Genomic DNA, 19,844 nt, shown 5'->3' on the forward strand with positions numbered 1-19,844 from the left:
ATGCTATTTGTAGCCCTTGCACCTAATTCAGAAAGCATAGGGTATATATTCTCTCCCTCTAGCAGCTAGGAAAACAAGAAATAACATGTGATAGTGCCATAATGCCTTACTAATAGTAGGTGAAGTTATCTAGATACAGTCAGGAAGTCCTAGGTTCAAGGCCAGTCTCTGAAAAACACTGCCTGTATGAGCCCAGCAAGTCTCTAAACCTCCTAATGACCCAAGGCAACTCTCAGAGATAACAGATTATAAATCAGTTGCTGATCTGCAATGGTGGAAAGAATTTACACACAAGGAGTTTGCCTGTGATGATTAAATCAGAAGTCTGAATGAAATCAAATCAAAAACAGCAGCAAAGCCAATGGATGAGTTAGGAGAAAAGAAATTAACTTGGTTTGACAAGGAGAATAGTCAAAGGTATATTAAATGGGCTGGCAATGTGGAATAGGAGAAAGCATGCTGGACTTGCATTCAAATCCTTTTTGAGACCCTTGTTAGGCGTGTGGAGCCTGGGCATGGTGCCTAAGGTCTCTGAGGTTCAGTTTATTATCCTCGTTTTGCAAGTAGATACTGTTATGTCTTTTCAATCCTGCCAGATCCTTTGTGACCCTGTTTTGGGGTTTTCTTGGCAAAGATACTGGAGTGGTTTGCCATTTCCTTCTCCAGCTCATCTTACAGATGAGGAAACTGAGGCAAACTGGGTTAAGTGACTTGCCCCAGGATCACCCAGTTAGTAAATGTCTGAGACTGGATTTGAACTCAGGAAGATGTATCTTCCTGTTTCCCAGCCCAGTGCTCTGTTCACATCACTACTTACTTCCCAAATAGATGAGTCAGCATAGTGCTAGAGTGCTGGGCCTGAACACCTATGTTTAAACCTTGGTGTGTGACCCTGGACAAATCAATTAAAGTCTTCATCTGTTAAAAAGGGGGGTTAATAAAGGCACCTACCACACAGGGTTCTTATAGGGGTCATACAGGCTGAGGGTTTTGCAAAACTTAAAGGGATATGTGTATGGTAGGTATGATTCATGTAGCACAAACCGCACAGGATTATGGTGTAAGTCCAAATCTATATAAAGTTTTGCAGATCTGAATCCAAGCTATTATCATCAATCATTACTAAGGGTAACTGGGCAGCTTCCTTTCACTCTCTTTCTTGCACTCTCTACCTAAGACCAAAAGGATTCCAACATTCGTTGTATTCAGAACCCAGTGCTTCGGTCTAAGTTCCCTAAGAGCAAAGATTGTTTAATTTTTTTTTTTTTTGGTCTTCTTATTCGCAGCTGCCTAGCCGGTGCTCGACACATAGTAGGTGCTTAATAAATGCTTGTTGATTGATTTGGATAGATTGCCTGGAGTAGGAGAGTCAAAGTTTAGATAAGATACTGTTCCTGCTCCCAAGGAGTTTCTGGTCTAGTGGGGTTTTGCAGCCCCAGATAACTAGATTTTTCATTCTTTTATTTACAGCTCCAGCAAAGGTGCCAGAGGTGTGAGGGGATAGTGTGGATTAAGATGGACGAGAGATGCCTTTAGATAGATAAGGCCGAGCCAGCAGAATTGTCAGGATCCCAGAAGTTGAAATTGGTTCTCACACACGGGGAGTCACTGCGGCTTCTCCAGCCAGATGAAAACGTGTTGGAGGAAGATCCTTCGAGTGCTGAGCAGGGTGCACTGGAGGCTAGAGGCAGGCAGACCCGAGAGGACCAGCAAAGGATGCTCAAGGATGCTGGGACCTGGCTGAGCTGTGAAGACCACAATGAAGTCGTGTGGCTGAGCGGGACGGGCTGGGGGGGCTCAATCGGCAGGGCTCGGGCTGGAAGGAGGAGTCAGGAGGACGCTGGGTTTGGTGGTGTGGCACCCTGGAGCCTGGCCCCGCGCCGGACCCTAAGGGGGAAGGACAGGGTGCTCTGTTCTGGAGGAGCCGGATGCCTGGCTCTGTTTGCAAAGGGCTCCAGGCCTGCCTCGCTCCCCCGCCTGACACCTTCCTTCCTTTCTTCTTTTCTGTTTTTAAATCCTTGGCCGGTTTCTTGACTAACCCACTCAGTAACAGGCTAGCCCCAGGTATAAGCCCTCGCCCCGGAGGAGGTTAAACGTCCTTATCTCGGTGGGGACCAGAAGCCGGAGGCCGGCCCCGAGCGGGGCGCTCTCCGGCCTGCCCACCCGCCCCCCGCGGGCCGCGCCAGGACAATGGGCGGCCCGGACCCCAGCGAGGGAAGGCGCAGGCCTCGGGGCCCGCGGGGCTCGGCCGGCCGGCCCGGGGCCTTTGTGGCTCGGCCCGGCGGCGCTGGGGAGCCCCCGCCCCCGCCCCTCCCCCTCGCGCGCCCCTCTCCTCTCCCCCGCTCGGCTCTCCTCCCCCGCTCTCCCCCACGCGCGCACCGCCCGCGCCCCCCTCCCCCCCCAGCCCGCCCCCTCCCCCTGCAGCGCGGGCTGGCGGGCGGGCGGGCTGGCGGGCGGGCGCTGCCCATTCTCGGGAGCCCCCGGGGCAGGAGCGCAGCGGAGCCGGGGAGAGGCGGGGGCCCGCGCCGGCCCCCGGGGACACGGCGGGGAGCGCCCCCCGGAGCGGGGCTGGCTGGCGGAGAAGCCGAGGGGAGCGAGCCTGCGAGCCTGCCCGCCGCCCGCCGCCGCCCGCCCGCCCGCCGCCCGCCTCCTCCAGCCTCGGCCGCCGCCGCGGTAGCGGCGCCTGCAGCCCCCAGAAGTGAACAGCAGGCGACCCGGAAGGTTTGAGCTCGGGCTTCCCCGCCGGAGCGGAGCGGAGCCGAGCCGAGCCGAGCGGAGCCAGCCCGAGCCCAGCCCTCCTCGGCCGGCCGGCCGCGGCGGAGGCGGGAGGCAGGGCGGGCGGCGGGCAGCGGGGCGGCCACGGCGGAGGCGGCGCGGGCTCTCGCTGCAGCCCCGGAGCTGCCCGCGAGCGAGCGGAGCCAGGTCTGTGCGGGGCCGGGGCCGGGGCGTGGGCGGGACGGACGGACTGACGGCCCGAGGCCGGGCCCGGGCCGGCCCGAGGGCGGGCGCCTGGAGCAAAAGTTGCGCGGAGTTGCGGGGCCCGGGGCGGGGGCGTGGGGAGGGGGAGCCCCCCCGCTGTCAGCCGGGCCGGGCCCGGGGCAGGCCCGGGGCTGCGGGAGCTCCGGCCCCGGCCCGCGATCGCGCCTGCAGCGCCCGGGGCTCGCGCCGCTCTTGCGCGGCCACCCCTCCGATAGCCCCGGCGGCGGCGGCGGCTGCGGCAGTGGCCCCGGCCCGGCCCCGGCCGGCGGCTGCAGCTCGCGGCTCGCAGGCTCGCGGGGGGAGGAAGTGTCTCCGGCTCTTTTTTTTTTTTTTTTTAAAGCCGGGCTATTCAAACCTGCTCGCAATTCTCCGGTAAACAATGATTCATGGGGCTTAATGCAAATAAACTGATTGCAAATGGAGCGGGGCTCGCGCGCCGCGGCCGCCCGCGCCGGCTGGGTGGCCAGCGCCGGATTTCTCCCTTTTTTTGCAGATCTGCAGAATATGGCGTCCCTGTCCTGTTTTAAAAATAAGCCAGGCTGCCATTTTTGTTTTTCTTTTGTCTGAAAATTTTAATAAAACTGTCTGAGAATGTGGGAGAGGCGGCTGGAGGCGAAGGGGGCCCCCCAAAGCCGAGGCTTTTTTTGCTTTTCTTTGGCGCTTTTGGGCCGAGTGTGCAGGAGCCTCGCGGGGCTGGAGATACAATGTAATCACACTTGAAAGAGAAAAAAGGAAACAGCCCCGCGATCGGGGCCCGGCTGCCCGCCGCGGGGGTAAAGTTAACTCGGACCCAAAGTTTGGGGATTGGGGCTTTTTTTTTTTTTTTTTGCTTTTTTTCGGGGAGGGGGGGGCTTTTCATTTTTTTTCTCCGGGGAGGGGTGAGCGGGACAAAAAGCTAGAATTGGAAGGAGATCCGAGTGGGTGGATTTGCTTCTTAGCGGGTTATGTAGTGGGGAAGTGGATGAGCGTGGAAGGGGCTGCTTCTCCGGAGGGGATGCCGGGGGCGCGGGCGTTTTGGGGGAGCGGGGAGGCGCCGTTAAGGAGGAAATGCTCCCTCCCCAATGTCATCCCTAGAGTGGGAATGTGTGTGGGGGGGTAGTGGAGGAGCTCGGGGAAGGGGTTTCGGTATGGAGAGGCTGCCCCTGGCTCAGTCTCCTGGGCTCTTGGTGGTGCCTGCCCTGCTTCCTTGGCACCATCTCTCCTGGAGTCTGCACCTATGGGCTGTGACCGGCGTGTCTACTTCCTTTGGGGCTCCTGCATCCTTTCCAGCGGTCCTGGAGGGGATCCTGGCTAGGCGCTAATGGGGCTGCATTTTCCCTCCCTGCGCCTCAGTTTCCTTCTCTAAACGATGACGGGGTTGGACTAGATGTAGGTCTCCGAAGGTTCCTGCCAGCTCTGACGTCCTCCGAATCTGTGACTAAGTGTTTTTGGACCTCAGAAGCACTTTGAGAGATTGTTAGAAGCAACTTGGGGCAGCCGCAGGGATGACTGCTCCGTGGGCTGCAGACACACGCCTTCTTTGGGGGGGAGGTGAAAAATACCACATTTTCCCCAGGGGTTAAGATTATTTCCGGGGTTCAGGTAGTAGACCTAGAGCAGCTTGATCGCAGGCCATTTTCTAGGGATGCAAGAGGAGTTTGCAACAAATCTATTTGAGTTGAGAAGTTAGGGTAGCCTTTTAATTCCTTGATCACCATCTGTAATCCTTTTACCAAACCACTCTGTCTTTACTCCCAAACCCACAAACCCTCCGGCCCACTTCTGCAGCCTTCCTTAACCTCCTTTACCATCCCAGCTCTATGACCCTGGGCACTTTCCCTAACCTGGCTCAGACTCGGTTTCCCCATCTGTAAGGAAAATGAGGGGGTAGACTTGATGCCGTCTCCTATTTCTTCTGGCTCTATAATCAATTAGATGGACTATCTTTGTCCCCGTCTGCCATTATCCTTGGTGTTTACTGCAGAACAGGATTGCATCTCTTGGCGTTCCTGGTCCTTTCCTCGAGTGCCTTGTCTGTTAAGGAGGTAGTGTTCCGAGGAATGCTAGGAGCCGATAATTTCTGACCCTGAGTGGGGTCCGTTGGACAGGTTCTGGACTAGCACCATCTAGGGATGTGTGGAGGAGTGATAGTGGGGTTTTTGTATGACTTGAGGTGGTGGGTACATTCAGCAGGAGGGGAGATATTAGTGGTAATGGATAAGGTATAATAGGGAAGTATTTCTTTCCTACCCCACCCCCAGGAGCCAGGGTTTGGCTCTTGACTGGCAGAAGGAAGCATGGTGAGCCCAGAAGGTCAAGGTTAGGTGGACAATGAATTATCTAGGGGGTTATAGTTAAAGGAAATAAGCATTTATTAAGCACCTGCTGTGTGCCAGGTTCTCTGCTAAGATCTTTTAAAATATTATCTCATTTGATCTTCTCAGCAAAGCTTTGAGATAGGTGCTATTATCATCCTCATTTTTACAGATGAGGAAATTATAGTAAACCAGTTAAGTGACTTGCTCAGAGGCTCCCAGCTAGTAAGTGTCTGAGGTGGAATTAAACTCATCTTCCAGACTCCAGGCCCAGTTCTCTATCCATTTCACTGCCACCTACCTCTAGGACTGTGAGGGACCTCAGAGATCACCTTATCTGTTGTCCCTGATTTTGCTGATGAGGGATCCAAGCCATAGGGAGAGTGAGAGATTTGCATAAGGTCAGTCACACAGGTAATGTCAGAGGCAGGATCTGAACCATATTTGTCCAGCCCCAGTCAGACCACCTGGCTTGGTACAGATCTTAGTCTCCCTTGCATGTTTTTCTTCACTTCACAATAAATAAGAGGAGGGGTAGGGGAAACTAAGGTCGACTTGCTATGTCTTTCACTGGTTCATGGGTTGTCATGGGAAAGAGGGATTAGATGTGTTCTGCTTGACCTCAGAGGGAAGAATTAGAAGCAATAGGTGGTTTCAGTTAAGGACAAATTTCCTAATAATTAGAGCTGTCCAAAAAGTGGAATTGGCTTCTTTGAGAAGAGTAGGTTCTCCTTCACTAGAAGTGCTAAAAGGGAGGCCAGATACCTACTTGCTGCTGGGTACAGTAATAATACTGATGTTTCTATGGCACTTGAAGGGACACAGAACACTATATACGTTATCTTAGTTGAGCCTCAGATCGTTACTGTTATCCCCTATTTTACAGATGAAGAAATTGGGGACCAGAGCTATCATAGGATCTTAGATCTAAGGTTCAAAGAAGAGATGTGGCTAATTCACAAGTGGGCAAAATCTTGACCAGAGTCCAGGTGAGGGAAGGAGGCAGACGACTCTGGGCTAGCTACTCTGACCCCCTCATTTTACAGGTGAGGGAACTGAGGCCATGGGGTGAGGGCAGGTATTCTGTGACCCTTTCATGGTCCCAGAACTAGCAGAATTTGAACCCAGCCTTTCCTAGCACCAAGTCCAAAACTGTGTCCACTATAGCCGAAGGCTTATTGTTCAGGAATGGTTGGATTTGATGGCCCCTGAGCTCCTGTCCAGCTCTGAGATTTTGTGATTTCATGTTAGTTATCCAGGAATAGGACCTTGTTTTATCTTTTCTCTTGTACTTCCAAAGTGTGCATTTGGTTTCAAGAGCCAAGTATAAACTTGGGTCCTTGTTGTCTTGAACTAAGAAGTTTTAGGTTTTGTGGATACTTGGGTCTCTCCCAGAATGTTGGCCTTGGCCACTGCCTTTAGAAGAGGGTCAGTCTCAGCTTTAGCCCTGAGAGGTCAGCAGGAAGACCTGGAGTTGGGGGAGGAAGAAAGGAGCAGCTCCCCAAGTTGTCCAGATCTGGGTTGGGATACATTATACTATCATTCTTACACTCCTTGACTGCCATCCAGTGCTCATGGCATCTTGCTGGGTCTTCATAATGACGGTGTGAGACTGGTAGTGCGGGCTTCATCATGCCCATTTTTACAGTTGAGAAAACTGAGACTCAGAAGGACAGTGATTTTCCTAAAGTCACACGGTTGGCATAGGCAGACTTGAACTCAGGTCTTACACAGTTAGTGGAAGAGCCAAGAATTATGGGTGTGAGACTGGAATGTAGGTCTTTGTGCTATGTTCTTCTCAGGCAGTTAGACCCTATGCTTAGTGGACATTTGGAGGTTCAGGTCAGAATGGGAGGATGGACAGCACTGAGGTGCCTCCTCCTCCCCCTTCCCCTGCTGGACCATGGGAAGTCTCTTCCTCTGTTCTCTCCTCAGGTATCTAAGGGCTCCCTGAATTTAGTTGTCTGGAGTCAGCTTCAGGAAATCCCTACCTCTGTTTGCAGGGACCCTAGCTCCCAAGGGCTATCACTGGTATAGGCTAGTGCCCCTGACAGTACCATCTGTCAAGAGACTCTGGGCTAATGTAGACCAGTGAGTATCTAGAAACATATGATCTCAAAGCCACTTGAATTGACATGGCTACTTTTCTGCAGGCTTGTCTCCTTAGCATGGAGGGGAGAATTGGTGGCCTAGGAATGAAGAGTAAGCCATAGATGACCCCCCTCATAGTCCACAAGTCATCAAAGTCTTGGCCTGAGTCCAAGTGGGGCAGGGAAGGCAGGTGGGAGCTCAGTCCATCAGGAGGCAGAATTGAAACCCAGAAGCTGAAAATCCTGAACCCAGTCTTTGCCTTGCCTGTTTTGGTGCCCATTCCTTGGAAAAGTCATTTCCTTTCCCGTTTTCTGCTGTCAAGTGAAGATTCAGCAAGCATTTTCCTGCCCTGTGTGCTGGTCCCCCAGGTGAGGGGGGAACAGAATTCTGCAGGATTTAAAGGATCTAGAATTCCCTAGTGTGGGTATCTCTTCCCTTACACAGATTGCAACTCCTATAGATAGAATTGTATTCAAGAACTGCAAAAAGCCAGGAGAACTCACCCCTCTGTGCCCAGCCTGTGGGTGAGTTTCCCTCAGCAGGGAGTGGTTGCCAGGGTTCATAGTTGAAGTCTTTCTAGCTTCCAGAGATACAAAGGGAAATGAAACAAGTTTCCTGCCAGGCCTTAGAGAGCTCATGGTCTAATTGGAAAGGTAAAACTAACCCATTTAAGTAACGAAAAAAAGGCTGTAAATAAGTGCCCAATGAAGTGGTCTGGGAGGGTTCCATGGGAGAAGGGGAATATGAGATAGTCTGGAAGGACAGACAGATGGTAGAGAACAGGAAATCCCTGTGTTCTAGACCAGGACTTGGCTTTCTCTAATGGACTTGAAGCCTTATCTCCATTCCCTTGTGAGGTGAGCAGGGCTAGAATGTACCCATTTTACAGATGAGATAACTGGGGATGGGAGCGGTTAAATGACTTGCCCACGGCTAGTCAAGGTTCAGCTCTTTCCACCACCTGCTTCCTGTAACTGTTTACTCCCATGACTGTTTATACTCTAAGTCTTTCTGGGGATAGTCTTTTGGGATTCAGCCAGTTGGATTGGGAGCCTCAGGGGCCCCACAGGGTGCTGTACAAGGATAAATGATCATTTACCAGGCCCCTTTGCCCCAGTCTCTTGACTTGCCTATAGTTCAGAAGCATTTGGCAGCGGAGAACCACCAAATCTTTGAGTTGGGGCTGGGTGGCCCTGGCAGAATGGTCATTTTTCAGAACTGAAAGTGAGCCTTTGGGGGCCCTCACTTCCTTCATCTTCCTTCCCCAGTGCTTCCGTGGCAGGAACCTGGCTCAGATGAGGTTCTGTGGTAGAGTTTGGATCTCCAGCAGCCTGAAGTCCCCAGCCCTGTTTCTACCTCCTGGGCCCCTTAATCCTCCTTCTGTTCAGATTGAGAGACTACCCTGGTCCTCTCCCTCTTTGCCCAAATCAGGCACATCCATGTGCCCTGGTCCTTGGGTCTGATGAGGCAGCCTTGCTCCCCCTTCTGCTCCTCCTGTTCCCTCTGCCTGAAATTCCCTGGAAAGGGCAGTGTGTGAATGGAGTGAGAGGACCCACTGTCTGTCACCCACTTCTATGTGACCTCAAGGCTGGAGGTTGGAATGGACGGCCTCTGAGGTTCTAAATCAGAGAACCTGTGCTCCTCCTGTGCTCCTCTCAGCTGTGGGGAATAAAGGATCCCAGGTGACTGATCCTTCTGGTCCTTGAAGACCTGTGGAAGTTCTTAGATGTGTCTCTGCTGTCACTTCTCCCAGGTCAGGCATTTGTGGCCCTACCTCCACTGCTTGGCTTGGCCCTCATTTTGGTCCAGACCTGTAACTGCACTTAGGTCTGGAACTCCTGGTATTGAAGCTTGATCCACTGGTGCAGATAGGGCAGCTGATCTGAAACAGACAGTACAAGAGACCTTGGGACCCTGAGACTTGAAGGTATTAGCCCAGGGAAGCCTCAAATCATCCAGACTTAAGGCTTGTCCCTTTACCCTCCACCGTCTGCTGCCTTGATGAGGTGCTGGACCTCAATTAGATAATGAGCAACCTGGAGCTGAGTCTCTATGGTTGGAACATCAGAGGAAAGGGCCTTAGTTCAGAACTATTGTTTTTACAGATGAGGAAATTGGGTCCCAGAAAGGCTGTGTGATTTTCTTAAGCTCATATAACTCCTAGTAGTGAAGCCAGGTCTAAGACACAAGTTTCAAATCTTTCCATAGGTGGCACGGTAGATAGACTGCTGGGCCCAGAATCAGGAAAACCTGGGTTCAAGTCTGGCCTCAGACATTTGTTAGCTGTGTGACTGGAGGCAGGTCACTTAATCCTGTTTGCCTCAGGGTTTTCCTCATCTGTACAATGAGCTAGAAAAGGAACTGGCCAACCACTCCAGTATCTTTGCCAGGAATACCCCAAATGGGGTCATGGAGAGTCGAACACGAGGGAACCACAACCTTGATGTCTTCTTTTACACCGATCCTTCCCTCTGGTTTGGGCTGTTAAAATTCTAATCCATCTTCAAGACCAGTTCAGATGCCATCTACTTAACTGTGACCCTAGACTGAAAAGGACTTGAAAGGTCAGCCAGATCCCTTTTTTACATTTGAGAAAACTGAGACTTACCGAGTCTAAGTGACTTGCCTAAGGTCTCACAGCATGAAGAGTTGAACTTGGGCCTCTGGACTCCAAGTCTGGGTCCTGGTTAATTACTCCCATCATCCCCTGTGCCTCCCTTCTGACCCTTATCCCATTTGGTTGTAGCGTTATTCACATGTTTGTGGGTTACCGCAGAGGCCTGAGCAGGAGCCTCCTCAGCAGGATAGTAGTCGACCAGCTTCTGCTGCCTATCCTGCTGACAGCTTGGATGCCTAGAACAACCCTGCTTCTATCAGAGCCAACTCTGTCCCTGTGCCATCCCTAGGTCTGCTCTTTGGGTTCCTCCACAGTGGGCTCCTCCCCTTCCCCTTGCTCAAACTTTTTTCCAGGCTCTAAAGCAACTGCAGTTCATTCAGTCATCCTGCATATGGGATGATCTTCAGGCCATTCACCAATCTAGCTGCCCTCCCTCAACACTGTATACCTTATCAGTGTCTGTCCCAAAACCTGGATTTCAGACCCCCAAATGTGATCTGACCATGGCAACTAGTGTGGCAGGAGATGGAACGCTGGGCCTGGAGTCAGGAAGACCTGAGTTCAAATCTGGCCTCAGACTCTGTGACTTAATAGCTGTGTAACCTGACCCTGAGCAAGTCACTTAACCTAGGCTTGCCTCAGTTTCCTCAACTGTGAAATGGGGATCATAATAGCACCGACCTCCCAGGGTTGCTGTGAGGATCAGATGAGATATTTGTAAAAAGCACTTAGCACACAGCAGGCACTTAATAAAGGCTAATTCTTTTGCTAACCTTTCCACAAGCAAGAGAAAGTGGGGCCGTCAGTTCCTTCATTAGAGATGCTCTGTTTCCGTGAACTCAGCCCACTATTTCATTCGCTATTTTGTCTGCTTTGTCATCCTATGGTCCTGTATTAAACGTTTGGTCTGCTAAACCCCCATGTATTTATTCTTCACATATGGGGTTGTTTTTTATAAATAAGTTTTATTGTGGCCTTTTGTTTTTTTACATCACAGTAATTTCCAGATATGCCTCACTCCTTTGATGGAACCCTCTTGTCTAACAAAGAAAAACAATTCAGCAAAACCAGCTAATATGTCACCCATGTCTGATGAGGTATGCGTCATTCTGCGCCCTGAGCCCCCTACTTCTCTACAGAAAGGATCACATTACATTTCCTCATCTGTTCCTGGGGACCAGGATTGTTTTCTGCAGTTACTCAGAGTTCAGCTGGCTTTTAGTATTCTTTTAATTTACACGATTATAGTCATTTTGGATATTGTTCCGGTGTAATGTGCTTTTCTCTGCCTCACTTTATCCAACCCTTTCCCATGTTGTTCAGGATTCCACATACTTGTCTTTTCTTGTGCTGCAATAATTTTCCATTATGGTCCTCTATGAGCAGCCTGGCATAGTGGACAGAGGACTAGTCTTGGAATAAGGAATGACTGAGTTCAAATCGTGCCGTTTACCCATCACCATGAGCAATTCTCCCAGTGTCCCAGGGCTGCAGGCAACTTAAAACTTGAAGTTAGAGATTCTTTGCCGATCAGGGATGACGATGCCACAGGTTCAGATTCTGTCTTCGCCAAATTCATAAACCCCAGCTCTTCTCCAATTGTTGGGTACCCAGATGATTATAGATTATGAACTGAAAGGAGTTATGAACTGAAAGGTTACTTAGTCCAATCCTATGAACTGAAAGGAGTTATGAACTGAAAGGTTACTTAGTCCAATCCCCTCTTTTTATAGCTAAAGAATCTGAGGCCTAGATATGACTTTCTTAAAGTCTCAAAACTATGAAGTGGCAGAGATGGAATTCAAACCCAGACCCTCTGCCTCTATATCCAGGGCCCCTTTGATGACCACTGCTTTGTTTCCAGTTTTTTGGTTTGTTTTGGTTTTGTTTATGTGTTACAAAGAGTCCACTCACAGCAATACTTTGAACTGCCCTATGGCACTGCTGGCATCCAAAGTAAAAGAACTGAGTTAGGTCGCTTCCCCCTAGGCCTGTGGTATCTTTTTTCTCCATCTTCCCCAAGCAGGGGCCCTCAGCCTTCCTTGTTTTTTCTTGCCTCTGCACATTTAAAAAAAAAAAAAAGATACCATTTTTACATTATTGTAATTTCTAAATATATCCCTTTCTTCCCTTCTCCCCCACCCAAGAGCCAAAAGATAAACAAAGAGGGGGAAAAGGGGGTGGAAGCAGTTCAGCCAAACTAACAGCTAAGCATTATCAGGGGAGTCTAGAGAAATGTGGTGTTCCACACCCATCCATCATGCCTCACCTCTTCAAAGAAGGGAGGGAGATACCTTCCATCCTTTGTCTTGGGCTAAGCTGGGTCACCACAATTAAACAGCATTCGGTTCCCTTGTGTGTTTTTTTTCTCCTTTTCATTTTACAGTGCTACAGTCATTGTGTAACCATTTTCGTGGTTCTGCTTACTTTACCTGCATCAGTTTGTTTAACTTTTCCCAGGCTTCTCTGAATTCTTCATACTTCTTGTTTCTTGTAACACAATAGCATTCTATTACCTTCATATCTTTTAGCTTGTCTATGGGCATCTATTTTCTTTCTAATGCTTCTCTACTTACAGAAAGTGGCCTTAGGAGTATTTTGATGTAGTGAGGACCTTCTTTTTTCTCTTTGGCTTCCGGGCCTCCTCCACCCTTTCTGGTGTCTGTAATGCTTCTCACCTGCCTCAGCCCCTCAGGCCTGGAGCCTTTCTGATACCATTCTTACAAGTCCATACCTCCTTGTACCTTGTTTCAATTTCCAGTACTCATCCTTTCGAAATCAGAGCTAGCCTAAGTGTTCCCTGCAGGAGCAACCATTTGAGCATCTTCAGACATTTCCTTCTGTTCTCTCTCATTGGTTCCCATTTGCTAGAACTTTGTTCTTGGAAGCCTTCTGCCCCTGGAGTTGATTTTCCTTTGAAAATCTCAGTGTATTTCTTTTCTTTGATCTCTTTCTTTTCTATCCTCTTAAAATCTAGGGCAGGGGTGGGGAACCTGTGGCCTTCCTCAAGTTCAGCCCTGTGACGGCATCCAAACTTCACAGAACAAATACCCTTTGTAAAAGACCACAGGTTCCCCACCCCTGGTTTAGGGCATATATCAGCCTCCTTTATGGAGTCCTTTACCTCTGTGAATACTGTTCCTCCCTCTGCCTCCCCCATAATAGAATGGAAACTCCTTGAGAACAAGACCTGTTTCATTTTCCCTTGTATCTTCCATCCCTCGTACAGTGCCCATCACATAGTAGGTACCTCATAAATGCTCGCTGAATTGAATTTAGTTGAAATGAAAATGGTAGGGTCATGCCCTCCTAAGTTTCTTGCCTATTTGTGTTTGTCAATCGCTTACTGGACTGTAAGCTCTGGGAGAGCAGGCACCGCCATTTTGCACCCCTTAGTGCCCAGCACAGGTTAATAAGCCCATGGCAGGGACATGTTGATAGAATGATGGAGGCCTTCCACCTGAGAAATTCAGAAAGGCTGTGTGATGCTGGGCTCTGCTTGACACATCTTGAGATCCCAGGCAGTTTCTGCCCTTAGAGGGGGTGGAGAATGTGAATTGCAGTGCTACAGCCCCTAGGCCTGGACCCATCAAACACAGCAGGATGTTGTTGTACAAGTAGCACTGGACTTGGGTTCGAGCCACCATAATAATCACATGTGCAGCAGTCTGCAGAACATTAAATATAAAAGACTAATAAAATAGCAGGATAGTAACTCACCCCCAGACTCCATGAAGAATGGGGTGAATAAGGAGTATAATTTCACCCAAATCAATCCCTTTATCCTCACCTAACATTAAATACAAAATAACTCTAGTGGGACAACAACTCCTCCCAGGACCGAATTTCATAAGACATCAAAATACCAATGAATAGCATTTCTATGGGTCCTCACAAGCGCCCTGGGAGGTGGGTACTGTTATTATCTTCATTTTACATTGGAGGAAACAGGTTCAGTTGACGAGCCGCCATGTGAGTAAATGTGTGAGGCAGGGTTTGAAATCAGGACCTCCTGATTCCACATCCAGGGCCTTCTCCACCATGCTTTCTAGATGCCTTCAAAGATGACAAGAATGAATAATAATATGGGACACCTTATGGCCTGTGCAATGCTGTCCATGCATTATCTCCTCACCTGATCCTCACCTCAACCCTGTGGGGTAAACACTAGGATGACTGCCCCTATTTTATGGATGGAAAATGTGAGATGCACAGAGGCCAGAGGTTTGTGCTCTGAGGGAACAGAGCCTGTGGCACAGCTTCCAGGCTGCATTTGAACTCAGCTGTGTCCTGACACTGAGTTTCATGGTCCTTCCACAATATCAGTCAGTCTTTCTATCTGCTAGCATCGATAAGCCCCTGCTATGTGCCAGGTGTTGCGCTAAACCCTGAGCAGACAACAAAACCCAGTGCCTCCCCTCAGGAAGCCACAAACAAGACATTGGGAGAAAATGGAGGGTAGTCTCTGGGGTCTCAGTTTCCTCATCTTTGAAACAGGATTTGGGCAAAGCCCAAATACTGGCCCTTCCTGCCTCACAGCCCAGGTCATGTCGGTAAAGCCCTTTGAAATTGGAAAAAGCCATATACAGATGGGAGGTGGAATTATGTGGGCATGATAATATTGTTGGCTTTGTGTAACAAAAATACCACCACCTCCCAGCTGTATGGGAGTGATCGAAGGTGTGGCTTTGTCTCCCCTCTCCTAGTGTTGTTCTCCCTGCCACCTGTCCTCCCTTGGTCAACTTCTTGCAGGACTGCTTGTGTCCTTGTGACTCAGAGGGTCTCCGGGATGTGGCAGGACTGTCCCTGGGTCTGGAGCAGGAAGGAGTGAGGGAGCCCAGCTTCTGCTGCTGAGATGTGCCCTTTTCTCCTGAGGAGCTTTGAAAGATGTTGGGACTAGCCTGGAGCAGGGGCAGGGAAGGGGACCATTCCCAACTACCTGGGTGGCCCTCAGTCCCCAGCCTGTGCCTGGATCCCAGACAGCATCTCAAGTGTGGCTGCTGCTGGCCCTGCTATCCTGCCATCTCTCAGGGAGGTCAGGGAACAGAACAGGCCCTTTGATGTAATTGTAGTAATTATTATTAATTAATTCTAATTATTAATTATGACAGAAAATTAGTACTTTAAGGTGTGCAAAGAACATTACACGTACCACCTTGTGAGGTAGGTCCTATTATTATTTCTATTATATAGATGAGGAAACTGAGGCCCCAGGTGCACAGTGCTAGTAAAAAGGTCAGAAGTCGAATTCCATCACTTCTCTTCTGGCTGCCAGGTCAGTGCCCTGTCTACAACAGCCCACTCTGCCTTTGTAGGCCCTGAGTGTTCCCTTTCTAGGACAGGTATACAGCTCCTCTGTGAACCTTTTGAAGCACTGACCTACAGGCAGCCAATCTGTAGGGGCCTCCCCCCCTCCTCCACCAGCTGCCACCTGAACAAGGTACAGAAGGACCCTCAGCAGACCTTGCCCCCAGAGAACTTCTAGCCTGCTGGGGGAGATCAGGCCCTGACACAGGAAACCAGGGCCAGAAGATGTGTTTAGGCAGCTGATGCCCAAGAAGGTCACTCACTGTGAGCCCACAGGGTACCTCCTTGAGTTCCTCATGGAAGCCAGACAGCCCAGTCTCCACCCCCAGTCTCTTCCCACAGTGGCTGTTCCGGACCTCCCCTCAGGGCTGATTTTTGAGAAGGTGGAGGCCCTCTCCCCTTCTCCATCTTCCCATTTCTCCTCCTCCACTCAGGTCACAGAAGGCTTAGCCAATCCTGACCTTTGGGCTCCTGATCCCCTCTTACTTTTTCAGGGACCTGTCTGTAGTAAGTCTTCAACTTCTTTCTGTCTGCCCACAGTCTTTGGGGATCTGGGTGCTGAGGATCCTCCATTAGACCTCTCACCCTCACAGGAGCTGCCCCCTGACTCTTCCAGCCTCTGTAGCTCCTCCCTTTCACAGACAAAACTCTTTAGAAGGGTGTCCCTCCTTCTTCACTATTTTCTCTCTCTTCAGCCCCTTTCAAAGGGAGCCATTGTCCCCATCGCTCTTCTTCAGGGCCCCCAATGGTCCAGGCCCTTTCCTCCATAGCTTTCAGCCCTGGGGACTGCCTCATCTTACTGCACACTCTTCTCCCCTGGCTTCAGAGATCCCACCCACTCCAGATGCTCCTACTTCCCTAAATACTTCCCCTCTCACTGGTTTCTCATCTGTCCCTGATCCACAGGGCAGCTGTTCTCCAGGGGGTCATCCTTGGCTGTCACCTTCCTCTGTATTTTTTTCTCTGGATAATTTCATTCACTACCACAGTTTTCATTATCACATCTACATGCAGAAATGTCAAACTATGTGTCCAGTCTTGACCTGAGATCCACAGCCCCGCCCCCCACTTCCTACTAGCCATCCCCTCCTGGATGCCACCAGAGCCCTGAACTCAGCATCCCCAAACCAAACTGATTACCTCTTCCCAAATCTGACCACTTATTTCTATCTGTGGCATCCCTCAGTCTCCCATATTCATAGTGGGGGAAAGGTCATCTCTAGCTTGAGGGTGGTGGAGTGGGTGGATATTAAGGAACCTTCTCAGAGGAGGTTAGATCCCTTGAACAACGGGAAGGAACTCAGCAGACGGAGGGGAGGACCAAGGGGGGAGGGTCTTCCTGGCATAGGGAGCAGCTTGAGCAAAGATGTGGAGGTCAGGGCAGTACAGGACATGTCCAGGGGATGGCGAGTCATTCAGTCTAGCTGGGGAAAGAGGAAATGGAGGGGAACTGATTGAGACAAGACTGGAAAGGTAGGATTTTACCAGACCTCGGAGGGCCTTGAATGCCAAGCTAAGGGGTTTGTACTTTATTCTGTAGGTCATAGGGAACCAGTTTGAACAGAGGAGTGACATGGTCAGATCTGTGCAAAAGGGTCTGTCACACACACGGTATGTCTGTGTTTGTATGCATGCATCTTAGTGTGTGTCTCTGTGTGTTTGTGTATCTTTGTGTCTTTTTTGCATGTGTGCCTGCTCATATGTGTGCATGTTTGTGTCTGTGTGCACCCCTGTGTATACTTGCCTGGTGTTTGTGTGTATGCTTTTCGAATATCCATGTGCCCATTTCACAGAAAGTCAGTGGGTGCCTTGCTAGTTGGTGCTGGGCACTTGGCTGGAGCCCATTAAACCGGCCCTGGGCAGTCTCAGCCCAGTGACTTTAGTCTTCCTTCTATCGTCCAAGGGATTCTGAAAATGTTTCCCCTTCCCCTAAGGAGCCCTTGCCCTGGGGGCTGCTGGCATTGAGCCAAGCAGAGCTCACCCATGCCCCCTTGCAGGGAAGGGCAGGGGCAAGGTGCCTAGAGATTTGAAACTGGGGCCTGCATTGATGACCTCCCTCTGCTGCTCAATCCCCCCAGGCTTTCCCAGGCCCCTCTTGTTGGCCTTGGATTGGGCTTGGGAAGCAAACAGAGCTCCAGGTTTGAAGCAGCCTAGCCCTGGCTGCAGGGATTCTTTCTGGGCAGGTAGATGGGGCAGGCTGGCAGCAGCCAGCAGGCCTCCTTCGGCTCCATTCGGAGGCATTCTCCCTGCCAAGCCTGGAAGAAGCTCAGTGTTGAAGGCAGAAATGCGCACGCACACACAGGCGCACATGCACACACGCACACACATACTCCCTAAAAGCTCATTCCCTCTGCTGCAGTAATTAGCCATGTGCAGCAGTCTGCATGAACGGCTTTCCCAAGCTTTCCATGGTCTGCTTGGGTCTGCCTCCCCTCATTTGCTGCACCCCCCAGCTTTCTTCTGCCTTCCTTGAGACTGCTCCCCCTCCTTCACTCCCCCAAGGTCCTCTGGGAAGCCTCCTCCAATCTTCCCAGCCAATGTAGACTTTAGAATTGAAGGCTGGTGGGGATACTGGAGCCCAGCCTGCTCCTTGTACACAGAAGGAGGCGGAGCTCAGTGATCTGGACTCCTATCTCAGAATCAGGGCATTGGCAGCCCCTGGACCTTGGCTGCAGCTCTGTTCCGCCTTCTCAGCATTCTTCCTTATTTTCCTTTTGCATGGAGGGTTTCTAGGGGTGGTTCCTAGTCCCCTCCTCTTCCACCACACACCTAAGGGTACCCCTCTCTCTTCTACTTCCCCCTGGTGCCCTCATCTGCTGCATCTCTGCAGATGACACCCGAATTTACATATCCAGCTGACCTCCATGAGCCTCAGTTTTCCCATCTGTAGAATGGGGAGTAATAATACTTGTCCTACGAGTCTCATCAGGCTTATTGTGAGATGATGCACACCCCCAAATCTCTGGCTCCAGCCTCATCTCTCCCCCGAGCTCTGGCTCCCCATCCTTAGCTGCCTGCTGACTCGACTCATTCTCAAACATAATTCATCCCCTCCTTCCTTAAGCCTGTCTTTCTCTCTGCTCCCTATTTCCATTGATGACACCCCTGCCCCTAGACATTCAGGTTAGGAGGCAGCTTTGTCATAATGGGTCTGGAGTCAGAAGATCTGAGTTCAGATCCTGCCTCAGATACCAAGCTGCCATGTGAGCTTGGGCAAGTCACAGCCTTTCTCTGCCTCCGTGAGGTGGGCAGATGCCATTCCCAGCTGTTCTCAGCCTTCACCTCAGCTTTTCCAGGCTGCTCCCTGATCAGAGGCTCTTAACCCTGACATGTGGGGACATGGCTTTTAGCGTATTTAGCAGAATTGGTTTCCTTTGCCATCCTGTGTTTCTTCTTATATGCCTTCATCCTTTTGAGAAGGGGTCCCAGGGCTTCACCAGGTTGCCAGAGAGGGGCCGGGACACAGAGGCAGTGAGGTGTCTGTGGCCTCCCTTCCACACATTAGAGTGGCCTCTCCCGTAGGACCCCTCACCACTTCTCACCTGGACCCTTTCAGCAGCCTCCCCCCTCAGTCCAGCCTCTGTATGGCTGCCAGAGCCCTCTTTCTGATGCACAGGTCTGAGCATATCACCCCCTGCTCAAACACCCTTCCTGGGTCCCAGCTGTCCTGTCATCAGAGGCCTCGGTCTAACCTGACTCGGTTCTTAGAGACACAGCAGGTAGAGTGCTAGGCTGTAACCTTGGGGTTCTTATCCTGCCTCTGACAATTTTTAACTTTGTTATTCTGTGGTGGATACTTGACCTTCCCAGGCTCAGTTTTTTTATCTATAAAATGGGGATAATAATAATGCCTTTAGTCGTCAACCTTACAGTTTTGTTATGAAGCTCAAAGGAGATGGTGTCTGTGGGAAGCTTTACCTTACTTTACCTTAACACCCAAAAGAAAGCTCACTTATTTTTGTGAGTGTCCTTTCAATCTGATGTGCTGGCACTGTCTCCCATCTCCTCTGTAATGCACTCTGTCCTCATCTCTACCTTTCAGAGGCCTCTCCCTTCAAGGCCTGGCTCAGGCATCCCCTCCTCCATGATGCTTTTCCTGAGCCCCACAGCAGAGAAGCACATCTTATCCAGTAACAGGCAACACACATTTATGAAGCGCTTACTGTGTGCCCCACACTCTGCTAAGCTCTATCCAGCCCTTTTTCTGCTCCCATTATACCTGACTTTGTATTGTATTTCTCTGTGTTTGCATCATCTTCCACTCCCAGCCCCAGTAGAATGGAAAGACCTTGAAGACCCAGAAAGAATGAAGTCCATTGTGGGAATCGAAGGGGGCGTGAGAGGCGGATGGATGTGGCATCTGTGATTTCTTTGGTAGAAGGAACTCCCACGTAGGGGGGGCTTCCTCTACCAGGGCAGGCCATCACCTTCTTTGCAATTTATAGTGGCAGAGGAAGTGGCCTGGAGCCCCAAGAGTTTACAGGACCCCCAGCATGTGTGAGACCTGAACACAGGGCTCCCCAGCCCCAGGGCTGGATTTCCATGGGCCACATCAT

General features: G+C 50.7%; 1 protein-coding gene across 5 annotated transcripts in view; it reads left to right on the forward strand.

Moving 5' to 3' along the window:
* The first annotated feature begins 2,737 nt into the window (after window positions 1-2,737).
* Window positions 2,738-19,844, forward strand: part of ZNF362 (zinc finger protein 362) — a 40,336-nt gene continuing 23,229 nt past the window's right edge. The window contains exons 1-2 of one of the 5 annotated variants that reach the window (XM_072609684.1): window positions 2,746-2,922; window positions 16,829-16,899. In XM_072609684.1, the coding sequence (XP_072465785.1) occupies window positions 16,862-16,899 (38 nt within the window). In that variant the 5' untranslated portion in view covers window positions 2,746-2,922; window positions 16,829-16,861. Of the gene's footprint in view, window positions 2,923-10,923; window positions 11,079-16,828; window positions 16,900-19,844 lie in introns of those variants that run through there. The other 4 variants (XM_072609681.1, XM_072609683.1, XM_072609679.1 and 1 more) reach the window with 4 other exon arrangements.

The sequence above is a fragment of the Notamacropus eugenii genome, chromosome 5 (assembly GCF_028372415.1).
Source record: "Notamacropus eugenii isolate mMacEug1 chromosome 5, mMacEug1.pri_v2, whole genome shotgun sequence".
NCBI lineage: Eukaryota > Metazoa > Chordata > Mammalia > Diprotodontia > Macropodidae > Notamacropus > Notamacropus eugenii.